Genomic DNA, 25,857 nt, shown 5'->3' on the forward strand with positions numbered 1-25,857 from the left:
TAAGGTGGTAAGCACACGCAGCCAATTATTCCAGATCACCAACCGATCCAATTGTTACTGCAGCCATGAAATGGTTGCTTCAAGAGCCAGTTCAGGAAATAAAATGCAGGTCCTTGGTAGTGTCAACGTTGCTACATACTGGCAAAACAAAAATGCAAGATCAGCAAGCCTTGTTAAGCAAGCCACATGAGCTTACAGTGCCATCACCTTCGAGACGGAAGGTAATGTTTAGGCTGCAGTACTTGGATCACCAGTATCGTGGTCATTTGATGGTGGAGGCAAAACTAAATGCATGAATCATGTTTTTGCAATGAAGCGATCCTTTAATGGCAGCTCAAAGATGTTAATTAACTATATCCATTTGTCAAATCACTTGAAGACTTATAAAAAGGATATTTTATTTTTGAAATACATAAAGATGTATACAAATTTATAAAAATCTAGGAAACAACCCCCAACGTTAATTGAAATATAAAACCAGGAGAAAGTTTTCTGTACAATAAATCAAGCAGTGTTCAAACTTGCAAAGCAAGGAAGCTGTAAAGTGGCAATCCATTCACAATTACAGTACACAGAGCAAGTGTAGTTCCAGGTCTGAAACGCCACCCAGATAAAAAAATCTGCAAAAGCATATTGGGACGAATAGGTAATATACAATTGATGAAGCAAATAAATCCAGACAAAGCAGGAAACCTGCACATTCAAAAATCATCCAAAAATAAGGCTGCAACAGTTACTTTAACAAAACAGTTTGTGCAGAAACTGGTTTAAAGTTTGTCATCCGGAAAAGTGCCAAATGCACTTGTAAATGGCTTTCAAGATCATAAACGGGAAGCGGCTTGCAAAGTCACAAACAGGAAGCAGCAATGCGTACACAAGCTCGGCAAGGATAGCGATAACACGTTCCAGCTGAGGTAGTACTTCAAATTCCTGAAACAATGCTGCTCTGGAACCTGCTGTGATTCAATGGCTTTTGACATGGTCTCCCATAAACCTGTGCCATGAGAGTTAGCATGCCAACACCATAGGGGCAAGTCAGATTCTATAATCAAGCATGATGTGGCAAAGGAAGTGAATCGCTGCAGAGGCACCTGAAACAATCACGCAGCAAACCTCAAGTCAGTTTCACTGGCACATTGTGACATGCTAGACAGGACAAATTCCCATGACACCCATGGCAATCACCGACCGCTGCCATAGCCGGGGAAGAGCTGGTTTAGAAGAGTCTGCAGGGGTTTGTTCACCAGCATAGTATAATTCTTGCCCAAATCGAACCGGCAGGCAGGGCAGCTGTGTACATCAGCCTTGAAGGAGCGATCCAAACATGCCTGAAAAAGAAAGGAAATTTTACGACAGCTACCTTTTACCCTAAGCCACACTAGGACAGAAAAAAATGCAAGTGATCTGCTCGGCTCAGCACCTTGCTGTTAACCCATCAAGTAATGCCCGTCTAGAAATAGTGTTTGCCACCAGACACAAGCGGTGGGTATATGCATGGAGATAACTGACTGAAGTGGAGCATTCATAAACCACGATGGGAAGACAGACTTCTGTCATCGCCGCTTTGATTAAATCACTCACCTTGCACACATTGTGCTGACATTCTGTTGTAACCGGATTGTACACCACCTCCTGACAGCAGATACACAGAAAGGCTTCTTCTACTTTACTCAGGAATTTCTGCAAGAAAGGACAGTTAAAGACAAACCAGACTTTCCTAGGCACACATTGCAACTGCATGGCCAACCACAAGATGTCAACTGTGCCCATCAAAGTTAAAGACAAACCCCACAAATCACCTGCCGCTGCCCCAACTCCACAAAGTAGCTCCTGCTGAAAGCAGGATAATGTCGCCTCAGCCATTCCCTTGATGCAAGGTTATGGGAGCAAATTAAGTGGCAAGTAGCCTGCTCTACCAGTGTTGAAGATCTCCCTTTGCCAAATATCCCCACAAAACAAGTACCTTTGTACTGTACATCACTACAAGATAAAGTACACATACCTGCCCTTCCTTGAGGGATTCTAGAGCTTCAGACCAAACTTTTTCATTGGCTTCATCCTCCTTTATAAGTGCCTTCTGATCAGTGGTTAGTTTGAAAGACTCCACCTTGGTCTTTTTGGGAGATGCAGACAAGTCTTCCTTGTTCACTGAAATCAGAAGGTATGTTTATGCAGGCCTGCACACTAAACCGCAGTGAAAAAGCAACCCATAGGTAAGGACCGAGACCAGGAAGCCTCCAATCCATACCCTACTTGCTCCCAGAGAAAAATGACAGGTGGTGTGAAATTATTCTCCCCATCCTCCCCCCCCCCCCCCCCAAACTTCAGGAACAAGTTAAACACACATCTTAGACGCACAGTTGCTGTGGTCAAGTTCCACAGTACTTCAACATTTGGGATTCACAGCCCAACACAAGTATATTCAGAACTATGAACATAAATATTGAATTGACCCATTATAACTAAGCCACATCACCAGGCCCATCAACCCCTCAATTTTCCAGGACCCAAGAAGTGCCAGACACCAACCTCCAGATTTTCTTTTCCGCTTTCCCTTGCTAGGGGTTTCCAAATCCTCATCATCTTCTATGTTCTCCTTTTCCCTCTCTTTGTTAGCAACAGCCTCCAAGTAACCCTCTGGATACTGAAAAGAGTAGCATTGTAATGCTCAATTACGAGAAAAACCAAAGTAGGTCCTATGCCAGAAATTGCAGATGTTTCAACCCAGGCACCACCACATCATGTGACAACCCACCCAGGAGACAGTACCTGCATAGTTAGTCCCAACTTCTTCATTCTCTCCTTTCCCTCCTTAGTCCAGGGAGCGGATTCTTCATCATCACGCCTTAACAGATATCTCCACACTAAGAAACCAGACATGCCCTTCTCTGGCCAGTACTTTACAACCTAAAATAAAAACAATACCGATCTATATAGGGAAGGTGCTGAAAGTATTGCCAAAAATGTAACCGGAATCACCCACTTGGCCCGCCTGTTCACCTTATAGATGCCATCATATCTATTTCCATCCTCTGGTGCATACTTGCTGTGTTTACGCCCCTTGGCATTTCGCACCACACGGACAGGTTTCCCAGCCTTCCAGTCCTTGGCCGTTGCACCATCTTTGTCATTTATAGAAGCATTGCAGTTAAGGGCCAACGCTCTGAAAAAAGGCAGCAATATGCTCACAAGCGTGCAACATAAAAAGCAAGGGAAACCAAATATTCCATAGCTCGACGTTGCCCTAGTCCGATACAAGCCAACCCAAACTGGTGGTGGTTGGGGTGCAAATGAGGACATCCACTAGCACGGCAGCCCTATAACAATCTTAATGTAACAGAAGGAATACATGCAAAGCTAAACGTATGTGCAATTGTCTTGCACTTCAGGGGGGCATTTAGTTGTGGGGTGGCAGGGAGCGAGATGTGGGGTGTCCAACTATCACAGGTTTGCCAATCACTATACAAACAAGGTGCATTACCAATACAATAGTAGGTCAAGCAAAGCCCACACCCTTTAATTAAGCTGACCATCCACAAAGTTCCAGAGCCTAGCAAAATTGGTTAGTGAGATTCTCCAAGCTTACAAGACAGATATTGTTACACCAAAACAGAGCCAGAAACCCAAGCACTGGATAGATCGATTTAAGAAAAGTAAATATAACGAACCCGTTAATATCAAAATTTGACAACCTCAATAAAGAAGGATATGGTCCTTTAAGTCATACATCTGTATTCGATTGCAGGAAAAACCTTCGTTACAGAAAACCACAGAAAAGGACCAATCAGTTCCTCTGTATTCAGTTGCAGGAAAAACATCAGTTACAGATAAAGCCTACATGTCCTTCTGTTGGAGGTTGTCAAATAAATTGATCCCAACGGGTTTGTTCTTATATGTTGACTTTCTCAAATCAATCTACCCACAGCGCTTGGGTTTCTGGCTGTTTTGGGATAATAGTCTGGGTGGAGTGTCCCACTCACCAGACCCGGCAGCTCAAGTGGATGCTATAGATTCGGCACACGGGTGTTTTGAACCTAGTGCGCATGCCCCCTCATTTAACACTTACGTTACTCAATAGAAAAGAGATTGGATTGTGCTTGACCAGCCATAAGCAAGTACAAGCAACATTACAAGTATCGATAAAAACCATGGTGGAACACTAGCAAATAAATGGCAAGTAGCCTGCTCTGTCAGTGCTAAAGACACATTAAGGAATCACCGCATGTTAAACATAGGTTTAAAACGCAGCACAAGTAATGGTCAGCCACGCACGCTTTACATACCGGTTCATATTCGTGAGCTTCTGATCACAGGACTGCTCTGCTGTACGTTTGTTACCAGAAAGGTCCCGGCCCCCACTCCCAGTGTATGTAAACTCATTTCCATTGTCCTGTGTAACAGAAAAGTAAATTACAGAGCTCACATTGTATCAGGACCTCATCACGCAATGGTTGGAGGAATTCGACATTAAACGCTAAATAACGAATTTAGAATACTAACCACATCATCTTCATAGCCTCCTGCCAGTACTAGTGAGAAAGCACCGTCATTGCTTCTGCCGTGGATACCAGCAACATGAGGCCTGTGTACACCAGATTCACTTGCCTAGAGGACGCAGACAATCAGTTAATACATATATTGTAACAGTAGACCCTCAGACAAGTAGAGACAAAGGAGTAAAATACCTGCACTCTGTACTTCCATGCAGTGCCAACTGGAACACCAGGGATCGGTCCATAATGGTTTGAAGGAACAATTGTGCACTCCCTTGTGCGACCAACACATGCCATACCCTGCACAGAACCAAGACAGCCAACATATTACTACCAATAGAAAATGGCCACGCCTTAGCGCACACAATCTGAAAGTTACTCCCAAGTCTAGCAGCCTACTGATAAAATGCACCAAGTTTCAGTACCAACTTACTAGCAGTAGTAATAGCATAAAAGGGGATGCACCACTAACCTTTCCCCAATCCCTTTGGGACACTGAGCTTGCTGATGCCATCTTTGCTTTCTTTTTGCTTTCCTTCAGCTTTTCCCCAGCAAGTACAACTTCGTTCACATCAAGTCGACACTCCGTACAATACCTTAAGAGTTGAAGATTAAGAATTACTGGTCCGAGTGATTTGGAAGACGACCATGGTCAAAAAGGTGGATGCCAAACTTCATTATAGCTAGATCCTTGTACCCCCCCCCCAACCCCCATACCCGAGCTGTATAGTTATTTGATGCTCCAACCTGCTCATTAGAATTGGAGCAAGTGTAGCTACTGAATGAGCCCCGGTTGAAAAATACAAATGTCTGCAGAGAATGAAGGGTGACTATTTAAATCCTGCTGTTTACAACATAAGGACTTGGTGAGAAGCCAAACCCAGCACCTGGTTTAATGCATCCCCAATAAGTAGGCATGACCATTGAGACGTTGTCATCTGGTGTGGCAACCAGATTGTATGCCAATTTTGATCCCTGAAGGGGAAATTTCGCAATGAGTTACTGACTGCCAAACTGACCCCTTCAGCCCACCCCTCTTTGCTAGGACAAATAAATGTTCAAATGATTAGGATTCTCAAGGTAGTCTCACCCAAGGTCTGCATAAGTCTTTCGGAAACTCAACTAAGGATTAGTCACCACCCAGGAATGGTGACAGACTTCCCCGTCTCCCCCCCCCCCCCCGCCGGTGATTACGAAAAATCCTGGCACACTGAAAATGTACAAAACATGGTCAGGTGTGTTCAGTTTGCAATAACTGCATGTTAGGTTTCAGCAATCCGTGCTCCAGAGTGGTTCCTTTGAATACAGGGGAATCTGGGCTGCAGAGGCAGGGTGGTTACCAACCCCCCCCCCCCCCCAGCTAAGCTCTTCACCTCGACATGCGGGGCAAGGAGGGGCTCAGGTGGTTTACATGCCTCAATACTTTCTCAGGTCTGCATGCAGCATGAACTTACCAGTCATCTTGTTCCGGAATCTTTGAGAGCGGTGGGTCCAGGCAGAAAATGTGGAAGGCCATATCACACTCATCGCACATTATTTGCTTGGAGGGATCCTGTTTACCACCACACAGATGGCATGCACACATCCGACACTTTTTCTTCGGGTCATCCCTACAGTGTTTACACTCTGGTCCATTTTGTCCTAACACAAACAGTTAACATAAGGAAACCGTAATAGAACAAAAACTATCCACCTAGCACATTACCACAATCAAGTAGTGCAGACCGCAGGTGCTACAAAAGCATGAACAGTATATTAAACTAATCAGTCGGAGAGCGCCCATAAGGTTGCAGAAACCTGAACACACATCCACTAGACTCATTTCCCAGCTCCCACAACATCACACTTTGATTCAGTAGGTATTGTTTAATCTTCTGCTTCCCCTAAATAGTAGCAGTTAATGTGCTAGGATCTCCTCCACCCCCCAAAAAAATGCCACCACTGATGCCCTCATGATATTGAACATTCAGAGCGACCCATGTTCGTGACTGATTTTAACATAGTCCACGCCAACTAGCCCTTGCCAACCACAGCACATTTACTGATGCCACCACAGCTAAGCAAGTTCAACTCCCTGCTCCCCACCCCTCCCTGTTTTGGGGGCCATATCGCCAGTTTACTCACGCTTCTTTGGGCTTTCAGAAGGCAGTGGACTCGAAGTGCCAGGTGCTTCAATCTTGTAAATTTCATCAACAAAAAGTATCCTGCAGTCACTCAAGCAATCGCCAGACTCCCTGTAGAGACAAAATGTATTACCGAGTCAAACAGCTGCCACTGCAACAGCTAATCCTACAGCAACGTCTGTAGCCACTCACCCTAGCAGTATCTTTGCATACAATTCCTTAATAGTCCTCGTGTCCCTCTTCCTTTCAATCTCAGCATCGTACCAAAAGCCCCTTTCTTCAGGTTCATCAATGTTGTAGTTCACCATAACCACTTGCCCAACCTCCAGATCCTTCAATTTGAGAACTGTGCGTGCACGAGCTCGCACCGAGGTACCACATAACTGAACAATTCCACTCTCCGGATAGCTATTGACGAAAAAGAAAAGTTAAATTAAGAATGTATGTTCAGACGACATCTACAACAGATTAAGTACCGCTTGCCTTGGTCACACGGCCCATATCAAATAAAGCAACCGCTTAGTACTTAGTAAAAGGCGCTACGTATGAAGCATAAAAAGTTTCAGAAACAGGCTGGGCCGGAGGCTGGATATGGTCCAGTCTTATTGTGTGTGCAGTGCCAGCAATGTTTGGAATTATGAAAAAGGGACAATAGAATTTGTTAAGGCAAAATGTTCCTTGCGGTCTTCTTTCATCCCCAAGTGTTTTTCACCACTAATTTACCTTAGCCCACCTAAACTCATTTGCAGAGCCTCCCAACCCACAAAAGTCATAAAGGCCCAGTACAAGAAGGAAAATCTCATGCACAGGTCAACATTAAGACGTGGTGTTAAATTGCTAGTATTATCAATTTAACATCCGGTTATTAGTGTTAGTCTTAGTATCAACAAATCTCATTTACACTGGTACATAGACCAAGATGAGAGAAAGGTGGAGTCACTTTTACATATAAACTGCATCACAATCTCACTATATAGGGCAAACCGACATGTAGTTTGGATTAGACAGGTCACTGAACACAGGTAAATTCTACACCCTTATCACAGTTGCACATCTTCCAACTCTGTACTAGAGAGGTATGCGTGCATAAGCAAACTCCATCACCACTTAGTTTCTATCGTGCCCGTCCGGGCTTTAGGTGGCACTTAAACAGGAATCTGTACAACAGTTTCTCATACCCTTAAAAACACATTCTAGGAAACGCTCCAGTGACAATTTTTTTTTAAAAACTGCAGGCTTAAATACACACTAGTTCAAGAAATATCTCCACCCCCCCCCCCCGCGACAAGTATTGCTTTATATTGCGCACTATTGGGCCGTTCAGTCGTAGAAGGTGGCATACCACAACAAACCAGAGAATAAGTGTGCATGGACTGTGCATGCAACTGAATTGTGGCCTGCAAACCTTTGAGTGCAAAAACCGTCGCGTAACTCACTCATCGTATTTCAGGTGATAAACAACTTCATCTTCGGGCACATCCATGGATTCAAACTCTCCAGTGGCTTCACCTTTTCCACTCCTCGTTATATTCACAACCTGAGCCTCAAACCATGCAGCCATCGTGGGGTCCCTGGCATCCACATAGTCATTGACCTACGAGATGGAAAAGAGGTTTCAGTGACCCTTTAAGGATCGTCGTTACCAATCTGACACCACTTCACCCAACCATTCACTGCTGTACGTAAATTGTTACCCTGTAAAGTCCATATCCAGGATCAACAACGCCAGCAGCAGGGCTGGACTGTGCATCAACCTCCAACACTGCCTCCCCATGATTTGAGTTTTTATCAGCTTCGCTCGGATTAGAGCCACAGCCCGAGTCTGTATCTGAAAGTTCAGAGTCCTTCTCTTTAGTAACTGGAAGCACAGCTGGGAGCTGCCGCACCAGCAGCTGGACAATAACATTTAATCCAATGTTGTAGTCAAAAAGAGAGTGGCCATCTTCCATCTAAAAAGAATAAAAGATAAAATAAGTGGATATGCTCTTGAAAGAAGCTAAAGGACCCTGCAACTTCCCATCCATTATCTTCCCTTAGAGCACCAGTGTCAACGCCATTATGTTAACAGGCTTGCGTCATTCATCTCTACCAGCAATTTTCTGAGCTGAAAGTATACCCGTATAGAAGCATGACAAAGTACAATTAAATGTCTGCTTAAGCACCCTCATTTTTGGAAACAAAGCATGCCCCTCCCCAGGTGTTTCAGTCCTAGATTCCCCTGCCTTCACCAATATCGGCGGGGGTAAAAATCATAACCTGCAGGCTCACATGCATCACCATCAGGTACCCAAACCACTTGCGCTGTCTTTGAAGGAGAACTTATCGCCGCAGTAATAATCTTTATTAGTTGCTGCGCAGCTTCTGAGCAGATCAAGGAGCAGATCAAGAGAGCATTAAACTATTCATCTCAGTAGTTCAGCCAACTACACCAGGTAATAACCGAAGACAAGCTCACGGGCAACAAGCGTCAAGGTCATCAGTATCGTACACGAGTTTCATTCCAAGTGTAGTTAGCAGCTAAAAACAATGCCATACTGGAGCCAACATTATGGCTCAAAGTGCCGAAGCCAGGAAGACTGCACAAAATGCACAACGCCCACCAGATATTCACTCAAGGTCAAACCGAGGCATAGTTCACTTTACTCAATGCCAAAATGCGAACTGTGCTAGTCATTCATATATCACTTGACTTAAATGTGGCGTAGCAATTTTCTGCGTTTAATGATCTTGAATTGCCATTTTATTTCTAACGCGCTCGTACGCAAGTGTTCGAGTGCGACAATGTAAGGGAGGGGGGCGGGAACAAGGCGATCTTACTAGGCGTGACATTGAGAAAATGCAAGTGCATGGGTAGGGGAAAAGTGCATGGAAAGGGGGAGAAGTGGAAAGTGCGGAGTAAAGGAGAAACAGATGAATATAATAAATAAAGGCAACAAACAGTGGTAGTGCAGCCAGCAAGTGCAGGGTTTAATGCAGACAGGGTAGGTCTGCTAAGTGCAGGAAGAAAAAGGGGGCTGTATGGGTACAGAGAAAATCCCAGTGCAAGGGGTGGCCCGCAGGCAGTGCAGTTGAGTGGCAGGGCGAGAAGTTGGGCCTGGAGGACAGAGGGCGGCTAGGTGCACAGTGCCAAGCAAGAACATGGTGCACAGTGCCAAGAGAACATATCAGCAGGGGGTGATGGAAGAGGAAGGCCTTGAGGAGAACCATCTCCAGTTCCGGAAGCACCTCAAGCTAGTGGTGGGGAGTTGGCGACATTTCAGTGACTAGGGGCTCGGGAGGATAGCTCAGGGGCAACACTCTTGCCTTGGAAGCAAGGCAGTGCAGAGCAACACAGGTTCGATCCCCGGGCCGGTGCTCAGAAACCTCCGATATTAAGCGCGTTATAAATTACTAGGAGCTGAATACGCAGCATGAAATAGATAGGCTTGCTATAAGGGGTAGTCACGTTGGCAAATTTTCTTGCAGAGTAGTAATGCTTCAAGAAAAGCGGTCCGTTTCAGTAAATATTTGTGCGCAACGCACATTTTTCGGTGCAGCCTTTCCTTCAGCTGAGGGGCACTTTCTCCACTCTATCCTGTTACTCTCCCTTCAGGAGCCTTCCCAATCAGTCTGGTGTGCCGTCTCAATGTACAACATTGCAGGAGGTGCAACATGGGCAATTAAAATGGGCCTATAATCACCCAAGCAGGTTTGTGCCATATGGGAGTACAACGGTTGCAATTGCAATAATATTTTAACGCGCCTGTACAAGTGTTTCTAGGCGCGACAAGGGAGAATATGGAGGGACGACAAGACAAACGATCTTACTAGGCCGTGTCATTCTGATCACGCAAGTGCAGAACGCAAAGTGAAGGGGAATGCGTGTAGGGGGGGTGCAATCAGGGCAGCATTGCTCCGAGTAAGTGCAGGCGGGGAACTCTACAGCCCCTGGTCAAGTGGACCCTAGCTTCCAGTCTAAGGTCACGTTTGTACTTCCATCTGCTCCATTTGAAGTTACCTCATGACCTCCCCGCGCCCTTCAGCTGGTCTTTGTTTTAAAGCTCCATGACAAGAAAGTTACCCAAGGTGGGAAAATGTTCGTATTGAAACATCATGGTGACATGAAACATTACCAGACATGTTGCATAAAGTGCCCTGGACACGGTGGAACAACTTCATATAAAGACCAGGCAATACAATATCTCGCTACTTGTGAGGCACCATTAGGGAGAGGCCAATATGAGGACTACTTTTGGGTGAAATGCTTTTGCAATACATTGGATTGCGTTGGAATAAATAAGGTTAAATGTACAATACACAATGTACCAAAAGCGGAGGGCTAGGATAGGTTAAGAGGGTAATTGTTACGATTTACTAAAACTAGCAATAAATAGTGTAGGGTTACTAGAAAGTATGTGGTTGGCTGCAAACGTATTCAGAATTATGAGCCAATCCTTGTACACACAGTGCTGCTGCTCACCAAGGATAGGCCTTATTGCACAATAGCATTGGAAGATGGGCTCCAGGTGACATAGCCCCCTGCCTAACGTGGCCTTTATTTAAAAAAAATGGATGGGCAGGGCCATTCGTGAACATGAGCTTGTTAGAATGCTGCTGCAAGACAACCATGATTGAAGAGCTACAATTTATCCATTTTAAGGTTAATCATTCAGTAACTAGTGTTATGGCCGAAAAAGGCACTGGTCCCAATGCAGCCGACCTAATCACTCACCACTTTAATGATTCTGCCAACGAAAACTAGTACCCTTAGTTAGTCTAGAACACTGCATTCTTTTGGTTTTTACTGGAATATCTTTATGGGGGTGGGGTCACAATGCTAGAGAAACCATTGATGGGGTGCAATCAAAGACGCAAGTCATTGTACATGCCAACCCAAGCCTTCTCAGGTTGTGCAATTTGGGGGACAAAGACTGCAGACGTCAAGTAATCACCCATGTCTGCCAAATAGGGTGCTAGTACGCACAGGCAGGGATTTGGCAAAACGGTTGACCATTCTGAGAATTCCAAGTCCAATTGAATCTGAGATTATCATCTCCTGTGGCCCACACGTCGAACGCAGCGCGAGGTCCATGGACGCTATGTAAACAGAATGCTTAACCTCCCTCAGCAAGATGATATATGCAAAGATACCGTTCAGTGATGCGCCCATGGCTCCTAAACTCAATCTGCCATTTTTCAAGTGTCCCAATTTCATTTTCCCACAACTCTAAGTGCTGTAGTAAGATGGAAGCAAACACCTGGCTGTAGGCATCCAAAAGGCGATAGTTTAGTGTCGGCTCCTACTCCTTTTATATATGGGCACAATGTGCACCGATGACCAAGACTCAGGGGAAGGATTCTGCCGTAACCACATTTTTGAACAGATATGTCGTAGCCTAAGCTGCAAGCTGCCGGTTCATTTGAAAGCGTATTCGGACCGGGAGCATGGGAGGTACCGACCTTTAAACTAAATCAGTCCACTGCGCGTCACATTTCTATAAAGTTGGTTACTCTAGCTAACCACCTTCCCTCTGGTCAGAGGGAATAATAATTGGTTCAGATAAGATTTGGAAGTGGGAGTATTGTACCCCTATTTTTTTGCAGGCTGTAAATTTGAGAAAAAAATAAGTGGCGATTTAATAAGCGAGTAACTTGCAAACGAAAATAATTTGTTGCACCCATTTATTCTTGCACACTAGAAGAAACCGATTTATTTCTTCTGATCAGAAAGTAATAGTTTCTTCCTGTGGTGCTTGTGTACTACTAGTCCAGATTGATGGAGCCATGTTGGTGAACTCAGGGGCACATGGTTCTAGGTGTACGTTTGGAGCATTTTTTACTGCCCGTTTTTTTGGGAGTATTCGCCCATTTGTAGGGAGTGAAACTGGCCAGTAGACCCATTATCTGTAGCGCTGTGTACAATGATTTAAGATGAAGCACCCAATCACAGACAGTTGGTAGGCTGTGAGATGTCCAGTTCATTAGTAAGCCCCCAAACAGCAACCCCAGCGTCCTCCCAAGTGCGACTACAAAGAAGCCAATTCCAATAGGACGGCCGAGCCCAACCGACCCTAGCTAGGCATGGATATCAAGCCTCTATCTGGTCTGTCTTACGCACTGCCACATATCGCTTTTTCAAAAGGCTACCGCCTCCCGGCACAATTCATGCTCCCCACACCACTCCTATTGAAAATAACAGGCGGGCTCTTGGCAGCACACCTCCACCCCTTTCCAGGCAAGGAGCGAGACTCGTAAGAGATCCAAATGTTATCTACGCAGAAGTACTGGTCAGAAGAAATATTTTATCCAGGGAGATAGTGTAGATACAAAATATAAATTAAAGCAGGCACATTGAAGCATATAGTTGTGTCCAGCTCTCGGTTCAAACGATGGTTAGACATTGATTTGCATTTTTAAGCAAATAAACAGTGTACAGACCTGATTTTATTGACAAATTGTGGTTTTATCTGATGAATATTTTTTCTTAACTTCTATTTTTTATGGAATTCTTTTTTGGATGTATTGGACATTTGGACATGTAAACATGTGCACGAACAACATTTAATCCATTTCACAATACACTTTTATAACGTTATGACCACTTTGAACTGCGGATTTTTCATTTGTTTATATGATATTAAAAACTATTGTTTATCTTCATATTGTAAAGGTGGCCTGAGAAAAGATCGTTACCGTCGACTAAAAGCCAGACGTCCTTCAAACTGAAGTTTAAACATAGTGGTGGCCAAGTTTTTGTGATGTGTCCTGGGAGAACAAAAGTGATTTCTCCAACTCCCACATCCAATACAAGAAAATAGGCTGGCACCAGCAAATACAAAATGCTACTCTAAACCATGCTAACCTATCAAAGCACCCAATGACACCCACATGTATATGGTCACTAGCAGTAACTTATGACTGTTAATGCCATCTCCAGCACCTCGCCTGGTCAGCTCAAAGTAGTTGTATGATATGGACTGTTGCACACTGTATTTTGCTCCTTGGGCATCCTAGATTGTACGCCCTGCGTCAATGTAAACATTCTACATGTTCAAACACCAAATGCTGGCAAACGCCAGTAGCACACAGCAATATAAAATCCCTCCATATAGAAACAGAACTCTACAACCAACATACATACTACCACCCTAACAATGCACCCCAGCACCTTTAGCACATGGGGCTGCCACCTGGAAACCATATCCATGCCCTTGACACCTGGAAGTGACAGCACAGTAACTAGGTACTTCAGAACACCACATATCAGCAAAGCTATTTTACATTACCCCCCCTAACCAACTTATCTTGCCCAGCTCCTCATCCACCAGAGCACACTAGTCCTGGCTTCTATGTTATGTTACATTTATAATGTGTACAGAAATGTAAAATGCTTGTTGAAACAGTGATGACAGGAGAGTGGTAGTCTCGCATTGCTACCGTCAAGATTCATATTCGGCAGTATGTGCGCTGGTTTTACTGTGGTCCCATAAATTAAAGCCATGAGGCAACCAGTACCTACTGTGATCCAGTGACAGTTAACTATTGTGCGACGTCCCCAACAAAATGGCTCCCAATTTGTGCCCCACAGTATGAACCGATTGCCCTCGTAGTTGCTGCACTGTAACTGGCAGCAACATCTTCATGTTAAAACATACACCACTAACAGACCCCTCTCACTGTGTTGTGCCTCTGGTCGCTACTAGACCACATTTGTGTTGTGCCCTCTGGTTGCTAGCCAGATACTACCCAAATCCACACTCAAACTATGCCAGCCTGGCTAATACTCATGTTCCCCTTTTGCATTATGCCTGACTGCACACCATGCAGTAGCAATAGCTATATCCCATTCAGTAATGGACTCGCTAAGCTTGGCTGTCCTAGACATCACCCCATTCCTTGCCCTACACCCTTCCTACCTTCCCTACCTCCTTTCTCCCACAGCGCATCCATAGACCCTAGTACTAAAACGAGAGCTACCTCAGGTAATACCCCACTCAGCCTCGTTACAGATGACCACTCTAACATCCTAAACTTGCGCAGTTCGATTGAACACGGCCCTGTAGCCTACCCCAACATCCTGACCCATAACAGCAGACTAGGTTGTAGACTCCCTACCCTACTTAGCAAAATGGCCACGAATCATATCACTAAAATCACCTATAAAAACACTATTGCAAACTCTGTGCCACTCAAGGAGCCTTACTCAATGTTAGATCCCTTGTGGCCGACCCTACGGAAACTGCAGACATCTGCTCAGCAGATCTGGATTTCCTCGCCACCACAGAAACTTGGCTCCATACTGCAGCAGGCCCCCCCTCTATCTCTCGCAGTTCCAGACAACTACTCCATCCTTAGGGCCGACAGACCGGATGCCCGTGGAGGTGTAGCACTCATTTTCAAATCCTCGCTTGACATTAGATCGGTGACCGCCCCTCTAAAGTCCTGTGAATATCTATCCATCAAAATTCAAACCTCCCAAGAATTCCATTACCTTGGATCTATTATACAGACCCCCTGGGCTCATAGGTTCATTTGAACAAGACATAACCACCCTCATAGCTGAAAAATCCAAACCTCTATCACAGAATATTATCCTCGGTGACAATGACCCTCATGACTCTAGCTTCCTCCCTCGCCAATGTACTTGGTGAGCACAAGTACACTCAACACCCTACCCACACAACAAAAAGGCAGAACCCTAGACTGGCTTGCTGCCCATAACTGCAACATCTGCAGGGACCCACAACCACTTCCTACTCTCATTCGACATTAGTACTAACAACCCCCTCCACAGACAACACACCTGCACGAGCATGCCTGACGAGAAACAAACGGAACATCAACGCTGAAGCCCTCATCCCACTGGTTCTACCCACCCTTAACATGATCCCCAACACATCAGACCCTACCCTTCTAGTAGACACCTACAATAACGTCATCACCAATGCTATTGACCGTGTTGCTCCACTAAAATTACATAAAAGTAAACCTAAAGCACACCTCAATTCTTGGTATACTCCAGAACTCAAAATACTAAAAAAATAGTCCAAAATGGAAACCCTCTGGAAAAAGAACCCATCCGCGGAACATAAAGCCCAACTTATAAATGCATCTTCCCTCTATAAAAAAGAAATTATCCGCACAAAAAAGGAAACCTACAACACAAGAATAAGTAATGCCAGCTCCAATACCAAAGAGCTATTGACTAGCCTGATGGAGCTAGAAAACCCCGATCCACCTATGGACTCGTCTGTAAAGGACCAATCTTGGTGCACAAATATCCAAGATGCCCTGGCAAACAAAATTACTGGCCTACAAAAAAGACTCCCAACTCTAATAGCAGCCCCACCTTTAGACCCATCATGCCCAGCCAACCTACCACCCCCAACACCAACCAGGGATTCACCTTCAAAAACGTAACCGCACTAGAAGTGCAAAAAATTATAACATCCCTCAAACCATCAAACTAAAGGGGACAGTTGCCCTGCACAGATCATAAAAGATGCTGCTAGAGACCTCGCCCCCTTCATTTCCAAGCTCAAACACATCCTTCTCCACTAATTCGGTACCCAACAATCATGAGTCCTCCCGCTACTATAAAAACAGACTCTGGATCCCTCCATCCCCACAAATTACAGGCCCATTACAACTGTTCCCTTCCTGCTAAAAATACTCGATAGAGTTGCTTACCTGCAAATTCAGCATTACCTAGAGTCTAACCAATTACTCGGATTGCGTCAGTCTGGCTTCCGGCCTCAGCATGGAATACTCCTATTAGATCTCTCAGCGGCCTTCGACCTGGTTGACCACAAAATACTCTGTAACCACCTCTCCTCTGCCGCCCACTTCCCCCCTCTGCTGTCTCGTGGATTCAGTCCTTCCTAGCCAACAGAACTATGAGGGTCTTCCCTCTGGAGGTAGCAGCAGACCCCATCCCCATATCTTGTGGTGTCCCACAAGGCTCATGTGTCTCACCCACCCTTTACAATATCTTTACAAAGCCCCTCTTCGATAAACTGGACCGCCTGGGTGTCATCTACACAAACTACGCAGATGACAACCAGATACTCACTATCTCGGGCAACTACGATACTGATGTAGACAGGATCAATGAAATCTTCTCCGTCATTCAGGCATGGATGGCCACACATGGCCTCTGCCTCAATGACGAGAAGACAGAACTGCTTATTGTTGCCTCACCGAATAACATACAAAAATTAAGTGCCAACTACTCTAATATATTGATGGCAACACCATCCCAATCGCCAAAAATGTGAAAACACTTGGCTTCTATCTTGATGCCAACGTTAACTTCAAACAAATTAATGCAACCGCCTCAGCCACGGCATATACCGGAAAACTCAGAGCCTGTAGACCATTTCTCTCCCCCAACAGTTGCCTCATACTATCCAGAGCCCTTATACAATCGAAACTAGACTATTGCAATAGTCTCTACTTAGGTGCCAATCAAGTGATAATTAATAAGCTCCAAGTCCTTCAAAACAATGCACTACGGGCAGCGCTAAATATCCCCAGACGTGAGCACATCTCAGCCACCAGAACTACATGCAGATGTCTCACCATCCAACATAAAAGCGACCTTAAAAACACTTTGCCTGACGTACAAAGCTCTCAACAATCTAGCACCCCCATACCTGACCAACAAACTCACCATGAAACCTTCCGTTAGAACCAGGAGATCCTCCAACACCTTATGCCTTACAGTGCCTAGATTTAACTCCAAAAGAGGCGGAGGCTCGAGCTTTACTGTCCTCGCCTCCCAACTCTGGAACTCCTTGCCACTGAGCATAAAATCTGGAACTCCTTGCCACTGAGCATAAAATCATCCAACTCCTTCAGGAAACTTGTCATTGGGTGCCTTCTGACAAATAGTCAACTTTGAAGTCAGACCTAGCTATATAGTGTATTGACGGTTTATGCCCCACTTATGTTACCATTGGGTGCTTTCACCCTCACTGCCTGTATGTAACTGCTATTTAAATTGGTCTAGCTTCACAGTTTATTACCATGTACTGTGCCTTGTAACCTTGTACTAAGCGCCCCCATACTCCTGGGTCTGGAGCGCTACAGAAATAAAACAAACAAATATGTAACATACTAAGACAACTTGCATGCCATCATTCGAGTCTCCTCTCTGTACAAATAATTGTAACATGCCAGTGGTGGGCAGCCTACAGATGTTTTGTTCTGCAGCGCCAATGAGCAGGTAAATTAATGGTTGTGGATTGGGGTTATGCTTTCCAACACTGTTCACTGCTCTTGGTTAGCACAGAGCACCTAGAAACAGAACCAGACATTTTAGAAGTCCACACAGTGTGATGTGGCATAAATCCCCAGGAACAAGTGGAATGAATATCTTGACTTCAAAGACTCCTAGAAAGACAAGATGCAGTGGAAATCATTCACCTGTTCCTTTTCTCGTGGGGGTCATGGAGAGGGAGATTGCAGAAGCTTGGAGTTCAGACTTGCAGTTCGTACTGCCCAGGTAACGACACTTAGTTCGCAAGGACCTTAGGAGCAATTATCTGCACTTCATCAGTGTCTGGAACCGTTTTGTTAATCATATTGAAGGACCGCATTTGAACAACTAATGCAAACGCACCCATTTAGCGAGACACGAAAAAATGCAAATGGAACTTTGAGAAATGCCCGAGTTACCAATTTAACAAATTTACGATGAGGGGCGGCATTCTATAAAGTCACACCAACGGCGATGTAAAAATCAATCCATTTGATAACTGCATTTAGCCTGTGTGCCCTGCCCTTCAATAGCTGCAGTTAGCCCCATGTGTGCCCTGAAAGTTGATAGCTGTATTTAGCCTATGTCTGCCCAGCCATTTGATGCTGCATTTAGCCTATGCGCGCCCTGCCCATGCTTTGCAGGCCCAACCGGAACCTGCCTATCCAGCCACTAGCTATAACAAAACCGTTTTGATCAGCCTGTTAATTTGTGTTTGTACTAGCCCTATGCCAAATTCTGTGCCCTTGCATGTACTATCTTAGACCAGATCCATGCCCATTTTGTACCAGATTAGCTCTATGCCTACCATGGGCCTGCGCCTGTTCTAGACTGTACCAGCTATAGGCCCATATTGTGCCTGAACTTGCCCTCAGCCCATCCTATGCCCGATCTAGCCCATGGCCCAATTGTGGTTATATAAGCTAACCCAGTCCCTCCTTACCATACTATACAGGACAAAGCCATGATAGGCTGGATATTGTTCATCATGTTCCCATTCTGCCTTGTCCAAGTCGACACACCTTGCACAGGCAATCACTTCCTCACTCTCAGAAACAGTCTTGCAAGATTAGCATGCCGGAGACATTACCCAATGCCATGCCAAACTCCTTTCCTCCCACTCACTCCTCCATTCCCTCCCACTACCATACCCTCAGCTTCAGTGACCATAACACAATAGGTGAGGAAGAGCCTTCTGTCAATTCACTCAGATGACCTGTCATCACTCCCTAAACTCACAGCTAACGCCAAAACATATCCCATTACAGGGAATGATAGGATGCCCCGCCTAAGAGCACGTACTAAAGTACTCTGCAACAGCACTACTCCCACCATCTTGCTGTCCAGACCACCCAAACCCGTGGACTATGGGAAGAACAGAAATAAAAAGCCAGCGCTATCTATAGCAATAGACACCAGAATTCCTAATACTCCCACCACTCAAATAACCAATCTTGCTCCCATAAAGGACCCCAAACTTCCCATTAGCCTTAAAAAAGCCATCATTGGTGTCTGACCCCTAGGAGCTCATGCTATTGAAATACATAACTTTATCGAACAAAATCTGGACCTACTAGTAATTACAGAAACCTGGCTACACCAAGCTTCTGGACGGACCACTGCTAGCACTGGCTATCCCACCAGACTACACCATTCAACAGAACCATCTCCACAGGAGGACGTGTTGCCTTCATGGTGAAAAATAGCATCCAAATCAGATCAAGCTCCATTGAAACTATCGCAGGTTAGGAATTAATACTGACCAAACTCGCATGAATGCAAATACTACAATCAACATTGTAGTAATCTACAGAACCCCGAGCACTAATAGCCACCCAGAAACAGACATCCCATTACTACTTGTGCCCATATTAAAACCCAATACTAAATGCATAATCATTGGGGATTTGAATCTAGGATTCAATGATGACCAAGACCTTAATGCAGCCGCCCTTCACCGTGTACTCAAAGACATGAACTTCAGCCAACTTGTAAAGCTCCCACTCACATCAAGGGCAGAACCCTTGATTGGATCCTCACCCTTACCAAAATCACCTTAGGCCCAATTACACCACTTAGCTGGACAGACCACTTCTGCGTAGAATTCATTCTCATGAGTGATGACACCTGCCTTCCTAAGGCCAAAATAATGGACACCATCAAAAGCAGAAATCCCAGGAATCTCACTGTAGAGAACTTTGACCCCATCCTGAACAAAACACTAGAAACCTATTCTATCTTCAGAAACAATCCCACTGCCATTGCCGAGTATTACCACAACTACCCCTGTTGCCATTGATGTAGTAGCCCCTATCACAGCTAAAATTCAACGACGAATAACTAGTCGCCCTAAGAAGGAAGAAACATTCTCTTTAACACACAAACTCCTCTCACTTGACTCAGCCAAAGCTTTCAAGGAGGCCAACAATACCTACAGAATAGCCATCATCTCCCACAAAGCCAACTCATACAACGCCTGCATCAGCAATGCAGCACCGACTAAAGAACTTTTCTCTATCCTTGAGAACCAGAAAACCCCCCTTCCAGCCGAAACACCCACCAACACCAGCAAAGAATCAGACCCTCTAGGATTTTGCGGCATGAATTGGCAAATTTTGCAGCACAAACCTTTATTTATGGCGGCATTTTTGCAGCACAATTTTTATTGATGAGTGCAAGATGGTACATTGAAGGAAAGAGGCTGTGTACAAGGCTAAGAGAGCCAGGGTGTCAATATATGTATCTTTTATATCAAATATGAGTCCTAGATGTCTCTGGCTTGGCAGAACAGTTTTGGCCATGTTTTTTTGGTTTAATGTGCATGCTTATTTAATATTAATGTTATTAACCTCAGTTGCAATGCTGAAGATAGTCCCCTTTTATGTTCAGCGATCCTGCAGATACCAACACACCTCTCACCCAACATACCTCACGTCTCACCAATTCCCCATCACAACTTGTATTTTTTAACCACACTCCCAACTCACACTGCACGCTCCCCAATTCCTCCCGCAGTATACAGTCCTTCATTCTTGCATGCTACTTCTGCATCTTTCATCCTTTCTCGCATTCTATCACACTCTTCCCTCATTCTTTCTCCCAATCTGCAGCCCACTACCACCCCCGATCCCACTTTCTGTACCTCCCGTCTCCGATTTCTGGCCCACCGCATCCGCTCTTGCCCACTTGTGTATAGGCGCATTATAAATGCCATATCATATCACTGCTTCCCCACCCTGACCCAGTGCTCTCCCTCTGATCTCCCTTCACTTTCTTGCCTACCACACCACAGCTCACCCATCATTCCACTCTCACAAAATGGGGCATCTGAAGCAGAAGATGTGCTGTTTTTATTTATTATAATAATAATAATAATATCTCAAAGGTGACCAGCGCATTTCCATGGGGCAGAGCTATAGCGCAAATGATGCGCTGGCCAGCCACTTTGAATACGTTTGTGTTAGAAACGCTCTCCCGACAACGGTCTACAGGCTCCCCGTGCATTTCACCTGACTGGCCCTTAAGGGTCCTGCCACTATAAAATACAACCCAAAAAACAAAACATTTCTATCCCATTTAGGGGAACAGAAATGCACGTGTGTCTCACGTGAAGTATTGCATGGGTCAGTAAAGACCCTGTAAAGCAGTGGCACCCCTCGTGCAAGTAAAGTGGGCGCATAGAGTGGCCTACAATTTCTGCACAGAGCATCTTGCTTGTCAATTTGGGATGCGCTTTTAAATGCGCAGAAACGCCACCTGATCTTTTGCACAGCGGTGAAAAAGGACACCTGAATAGGCGCATATAAGCGTCCATTCAGATGTGGTTCTGACTGCTCCTTTTTTTTGCTCAAGTGATGAAATGTGCTTGCGCATTTAATTCCGTGAGAGCAAAAAAATAAGAGTTGAGTCCTTGAGTTTAGAAAAATGTTTTGGGGGTGTATTAGTTTTTGCTGTTTTTTTTTGCAAAAACAGCTATTTCACGGCATGTTGCGAGATCGCAAAATTGCTACAAGCTGGAGAGTCTGAATGGTGTACTACCATACAAGATGCACTTGCCTCCAAAATCGCTGTGCTCCAGAACAAAATTACTAAAATACTAGCAGATAAAAACCACCCTATACCCACCCCCACCACCAGCGATAACCCCAAGCCCTTATTTAATTTCACACCGGTCACCCAAGAATTTGTATTTGACACCATCTCCAAACTAAAAGCCTCTAATTGCAAAGGAGACACCGTCCCTGCCAAACTAATCAAAGCATGCACCTCCACATTGTCCCCCACCATTACCAAATTTGTCAATTCATCCTTCAATTCCAATACAGTTCCAGCTTACAAAGAAGCCTGGGTTAGCACTTCTAAAAAACAAATTTAGACCCCACCACCCCGAATCATCACCACATGGTCCCCTCCCTACTCAAAATCATCAAACTAGCCTATAATCAAATCCAAACTCAATCGCATCAGCTTCTCGGTACCAGACAATCAAGCTTTAGGCCGAACCATAGTACAGAAACAGCACTTATAGACCTCAAAATCCAGATGGATGCCATTATAGATCTCCTGCCGTTGAACCTCTGCAGCATTTGATCTGGTGGACCATGATAAACTATGCACCTCATTCGCTCGGGATTTCAACTTCTCCAGTGAAGCCACTGCATGGGCGAAATCCTTCACCGATCGCACTTCCAAAGTGTCCATAGGCAAAGAAGCAGCCAACCCCATCCCAGTCCCCATAGAAGTGCCCCAAGGATCATGTCTCTCCCCCGCTCTATACAACGCTTACACCAAACTCCTTCCCAGCATTAGACGACATGGGTGTCATGTACACCAATTTTGCGGATGACACCCAGATCCCCATTCCACTCACAGGTAACAATGACCAGGACACCGCAACCATCTACAAAATGTACGTAATCATCCAAAACTGGATGCCACTAATTAGTCGGTCAATGAGAAGACAGAAGTCCTCATCGTAGGATCCCAGCTAAAATAGCGTCTCTCCACCCAGACTACTCAGCTATTAATATCGATGGCACTCTTATTCCAGTGCTGAAGCAACTGAAAACATTAGGACCTACTCAACGCCAGCCTTACTATGACCAACGTGCAAGCCTCCTCCACGGCCTACACCCCCAAAATTATTGCTCTGTTAATTTCTGACAGCAGCAAGCTGCCTTACCTTGGCCAGGGCATCAGTATTATCGAAATTAGATTACTGCAATGTACTACTACTAGGCACCTCCAAGACTAACCTTTCCAAAATATAATTACTGCAAAATATAGTCCTAAGAGCAGCCTTAGGAATAAAGAAATCAGACCACATTTCCAAGACAAGGAAGGACACTCACTGGCTTCGCATCAAAGCAAGAATCTTTATAACACGTTGCATTGCTCATAAATGTCTGACCAAAAAAGGCCCAACTTACCTGAATAGTCTACACCCAAAAGAATACACCAGATCACTAAGATCCAATGACAACTACTAGAGTGGGGGCAGCAGCTTCCCTGCTAGCCCCTAAACACCGAACGCCATCCCCATTAACATCAAAAAACAATCTTCCTTCCCTGGCTACAAGAAGTTGCTAAAAACCTGATTTAACCAATATTAGCACTAAAGGACTTGCCGCAGCGAAATTGTAACATGCCAGTGAAATCTGTAAGCACTGTCTTGTTGCACTAACGAGTCACATGTGCTTTAATTTGTACTCTAACAATGTTAGAGCGAGGTAACACTACGACTAATCTCCAAGCTGTCTTGTAACCACACTGATACCTGAGGGTCTTGGACGTGCAACAAATAATGCGCCGAGGGTTGTTTTTTTTTTTTTTTTTTAAAGGCAGCCTTTGATCGACCAGCATCAATGGTGAACACTCCTGCTGTAACCTCATGGGAGGGGAACAAAGGCTAAGTTGTACACAGCACCTTCAGGAGTCAGATGATAGCTGGTAGAACTAGTAGGGTCACTATTCTTATCTTGCCGAAATTAATTTAGTGGTATGTCACGTCCAAGATTTGCTGTATATGAAAGTATTACAGGCGTCTGTAACCTCTTGCTCGCCAGAGGTTTATGACCACAACCACCACGATCCCTCACCATCGACTGCTGGGTGAGGCGAGTCTAAAACCAAACATCTGGCGAGCCGCAGGTTGATGACCTGATGTAACATCGTATTCCAATAGCAGTAAAGAAATGGCTGGACATGTGAAAGAAAGGCAGCTTTGTGGGGGTCACTTGCATTGACCAAGTGCTCCACAGTTCCAAGAACAAATAACCAACCAGCTCACACGATCCTTGACTCCTAACACGTCGACCTGTACAGCAATCGCTGAACCCAGGTTAAAACTCACTGTTTAAAGATTGCTAAAGCGTTTGTCGGGTAGCTAGCATTCGACATCTTAAAAACCGGGAAAAGCTTACGCAACTGCAGAAGGCAGGCCATTATGGGGAAAACGCAGCCAGAGACTGGTAATTCAGTCGGGTGCGGGTTGAAGGTCAGGTAAGCCATTCGATTTTGTACACAGTGCTCGCTCCAAGTAGGCGGCTCTCGAGAGTGAATGTTGCCGGGTGGCAGACTACCACAGAGCTTCTTTTACCACACGCCGCGCCCTACCAGTAAATAATCCAAACTCATTTCGCAGCCCTACCCGTTTGAAATGCGCGCTCGAGGTGCTTTTTAACCGGCCCTTTCCCCGATTGTAGCAAGCAGTTTAACAATGTCAACCCTAGCCGCATACCAAGATTGTGTCCCAATCCAACAACCAATAAACCATACAGTGCGGCTCTTGCTGGTTACCTGCTTGCCACGATAGAAGAGCCGCTGACGATCTGCTTCCACACCAAAAGCTTCGTGGATTTTCAGGCGCAGATCTTCCACCTTAGTGAGCTTCGACAGAGAGTCGATGCGGTGAGTCTCCTTACCATCCATGGTGCGCACTTGGATCCACATAGCTGCAGCTGGGAGAGATGTAGGCCTAGTTATGTAACAGTTGAGGGCTAGAACACCTAGAATGCATACACGAGCCATAGCCCACCATACATTGCCAACAGATTGATTTGGCATCCCATTTGGGAACAAAATTGTAAAAATACTACAGTTATCTAATCAGGACTCCCCATTACCATAGGGGATTTTATTAGTAATCTAACAACCAATTGGTTCCCTGATGTTTCCACCTTTAAAAAAAGTTAACGATACTCTCAGTACCCGGTATTATCCCCATGTATATGGTCACCATACATATAGCCACCGAGAAAAGGCTGCAGCAACTTTATATATGCTACCATATATATGGGTCATGGGGAGCAGGGGTGTCCCCCACATGTTCAATGTGATATGTCCCTGCAAACCACGGCCATTTGTTGGCAACATTTTCCTGGGACATTATCACAAGGAAACACTTCCTCTATACCTGTGTTCAACACCATTGCATAACAAGCTGCAAACACCTTCACATGATATGCAATTCGTGTGGTATTTATTTCAGCGACCCAGCAGCTTTCAAAAGGGGTGAAGAGCCACACAGGGAGCAATGCATCCACAGCCTCTGGGGAGCGAAGTGTTGTACAGAACCCCTTGAGCTTAAGTTTACCAGCACACAAATCCACTTTTACCAGCACACAAATCCACTTTTTGATTTAAACCGCCACATACCAGCTACAGATCAAACCAGAGACAAGGCAGTAAACATGCGTCACAAATACGGGTAGGAGCAGGTACATCACTCAGAATAGGCTACAGGGGAACCAGAATCCTTTTCACTCTGAACATGGCCAATACCTTCATTGAACTGCACTGGCCCATGCCGCAAGCCTGCATCATCTTCAAATCCTGTTGCATCATCTACAAGGCCGTCACCCTGCCTCACTGAGAAACTCGGCATCTCGCAATTCACCAGAAGTAAATGTACAAAAAGGAAACAACCAGAAGACAGGCCATCTCCGTCTACGAACCAAGACTCTGGAACCATGTCCCCATCAAAGTCAGAATTGCCCCATTG

General features: G+C 45.1%; 1 protein-coding gene across 1 annotated transcript in view; it reads right to left on the minus strand.

Annotated features, from left to right (window-relative positions):
- Positions 1–373: 373 nt before the first annotated feature.
- The window catches only part of UHRF1 (ubiquitin like with PHD and ring finger domains 1), a 31,344-nt gene continuing 5,860 nt past the window's right edge, over positions 374–25,857 (minus strand). Inside the window, exons 2-17 of the mRNA XM_069649349.1 lie at positions 24,654–24,814; positions 8,311–8,565; positions 8,053–8,210; positions 6,809–7,024; positions 6,618–6,727; positions 5,948–6,134; positions 4,966–5,089; positions 4,686–4,793; positions 4,501–4,605; positions 4,284–4,390; positions 3,001–3,163; positions 2,770–2,907; positions 2,530–2,644; positions 2,003–2,148; positions 1,582–1,680; positions 374–1,328 (exon numbers count right to left, since the gene is read on the minus strand). Of these exons, the coding sequence (XP_069505450.1) occupies positions 1,182–1,328; positions 1,582–1,680; positions 2,003–2,148; positions 2,530–2,644; positions 2,770–2,907; positions 3,001–3,163; positions 4,284–4,390; positions 4,501–4,605; positions 4,686–4,793; positions 4,966–5,089; positions 5,948–6,134; positions 6,618–6,727; positions 6,809–7,024; positions 8,053–8,210; positions 8,311–8,565; positions 24,654–24,806 (2,331 nt within the window). The 5' untranslated portion in view covers positions 24,807–24,814 and the 3' untranslated portion in view covers positions 374–1,181. The remainder of the gene's footprint in view (positions 1,329–1,581; positions 1,681–2,002; positions 2,149–2,529; positions 2,645–2,769; positions 2,908–3,000; positions 3,164–4,283; positions 4,391–4,500; positions 4,606–4,685; positions 4,794–4,965; positions 5,090–5,947; positions 6,135–6,617; positions 6,728–6,808; positions 7,025–8,052; positions 8,211–8,310; positions 8,566–24,653; positions 24,815–25,857) is intronic.

This window comes from Ambystoma mexicanum, chromosome 1p, assembly GCF_040938575.1.
Source record: "Ambystoma mexicanum isolate Mex_15411 chromosome 1p, UKY_AmexF1_1, whole genome shotgun sequence".
NCBI lineage: Eukaryota > Metazoa > Chordata > Amphibia > Caudata > Ambystomatidae > Ambystoma > Ambystoma mexicanum.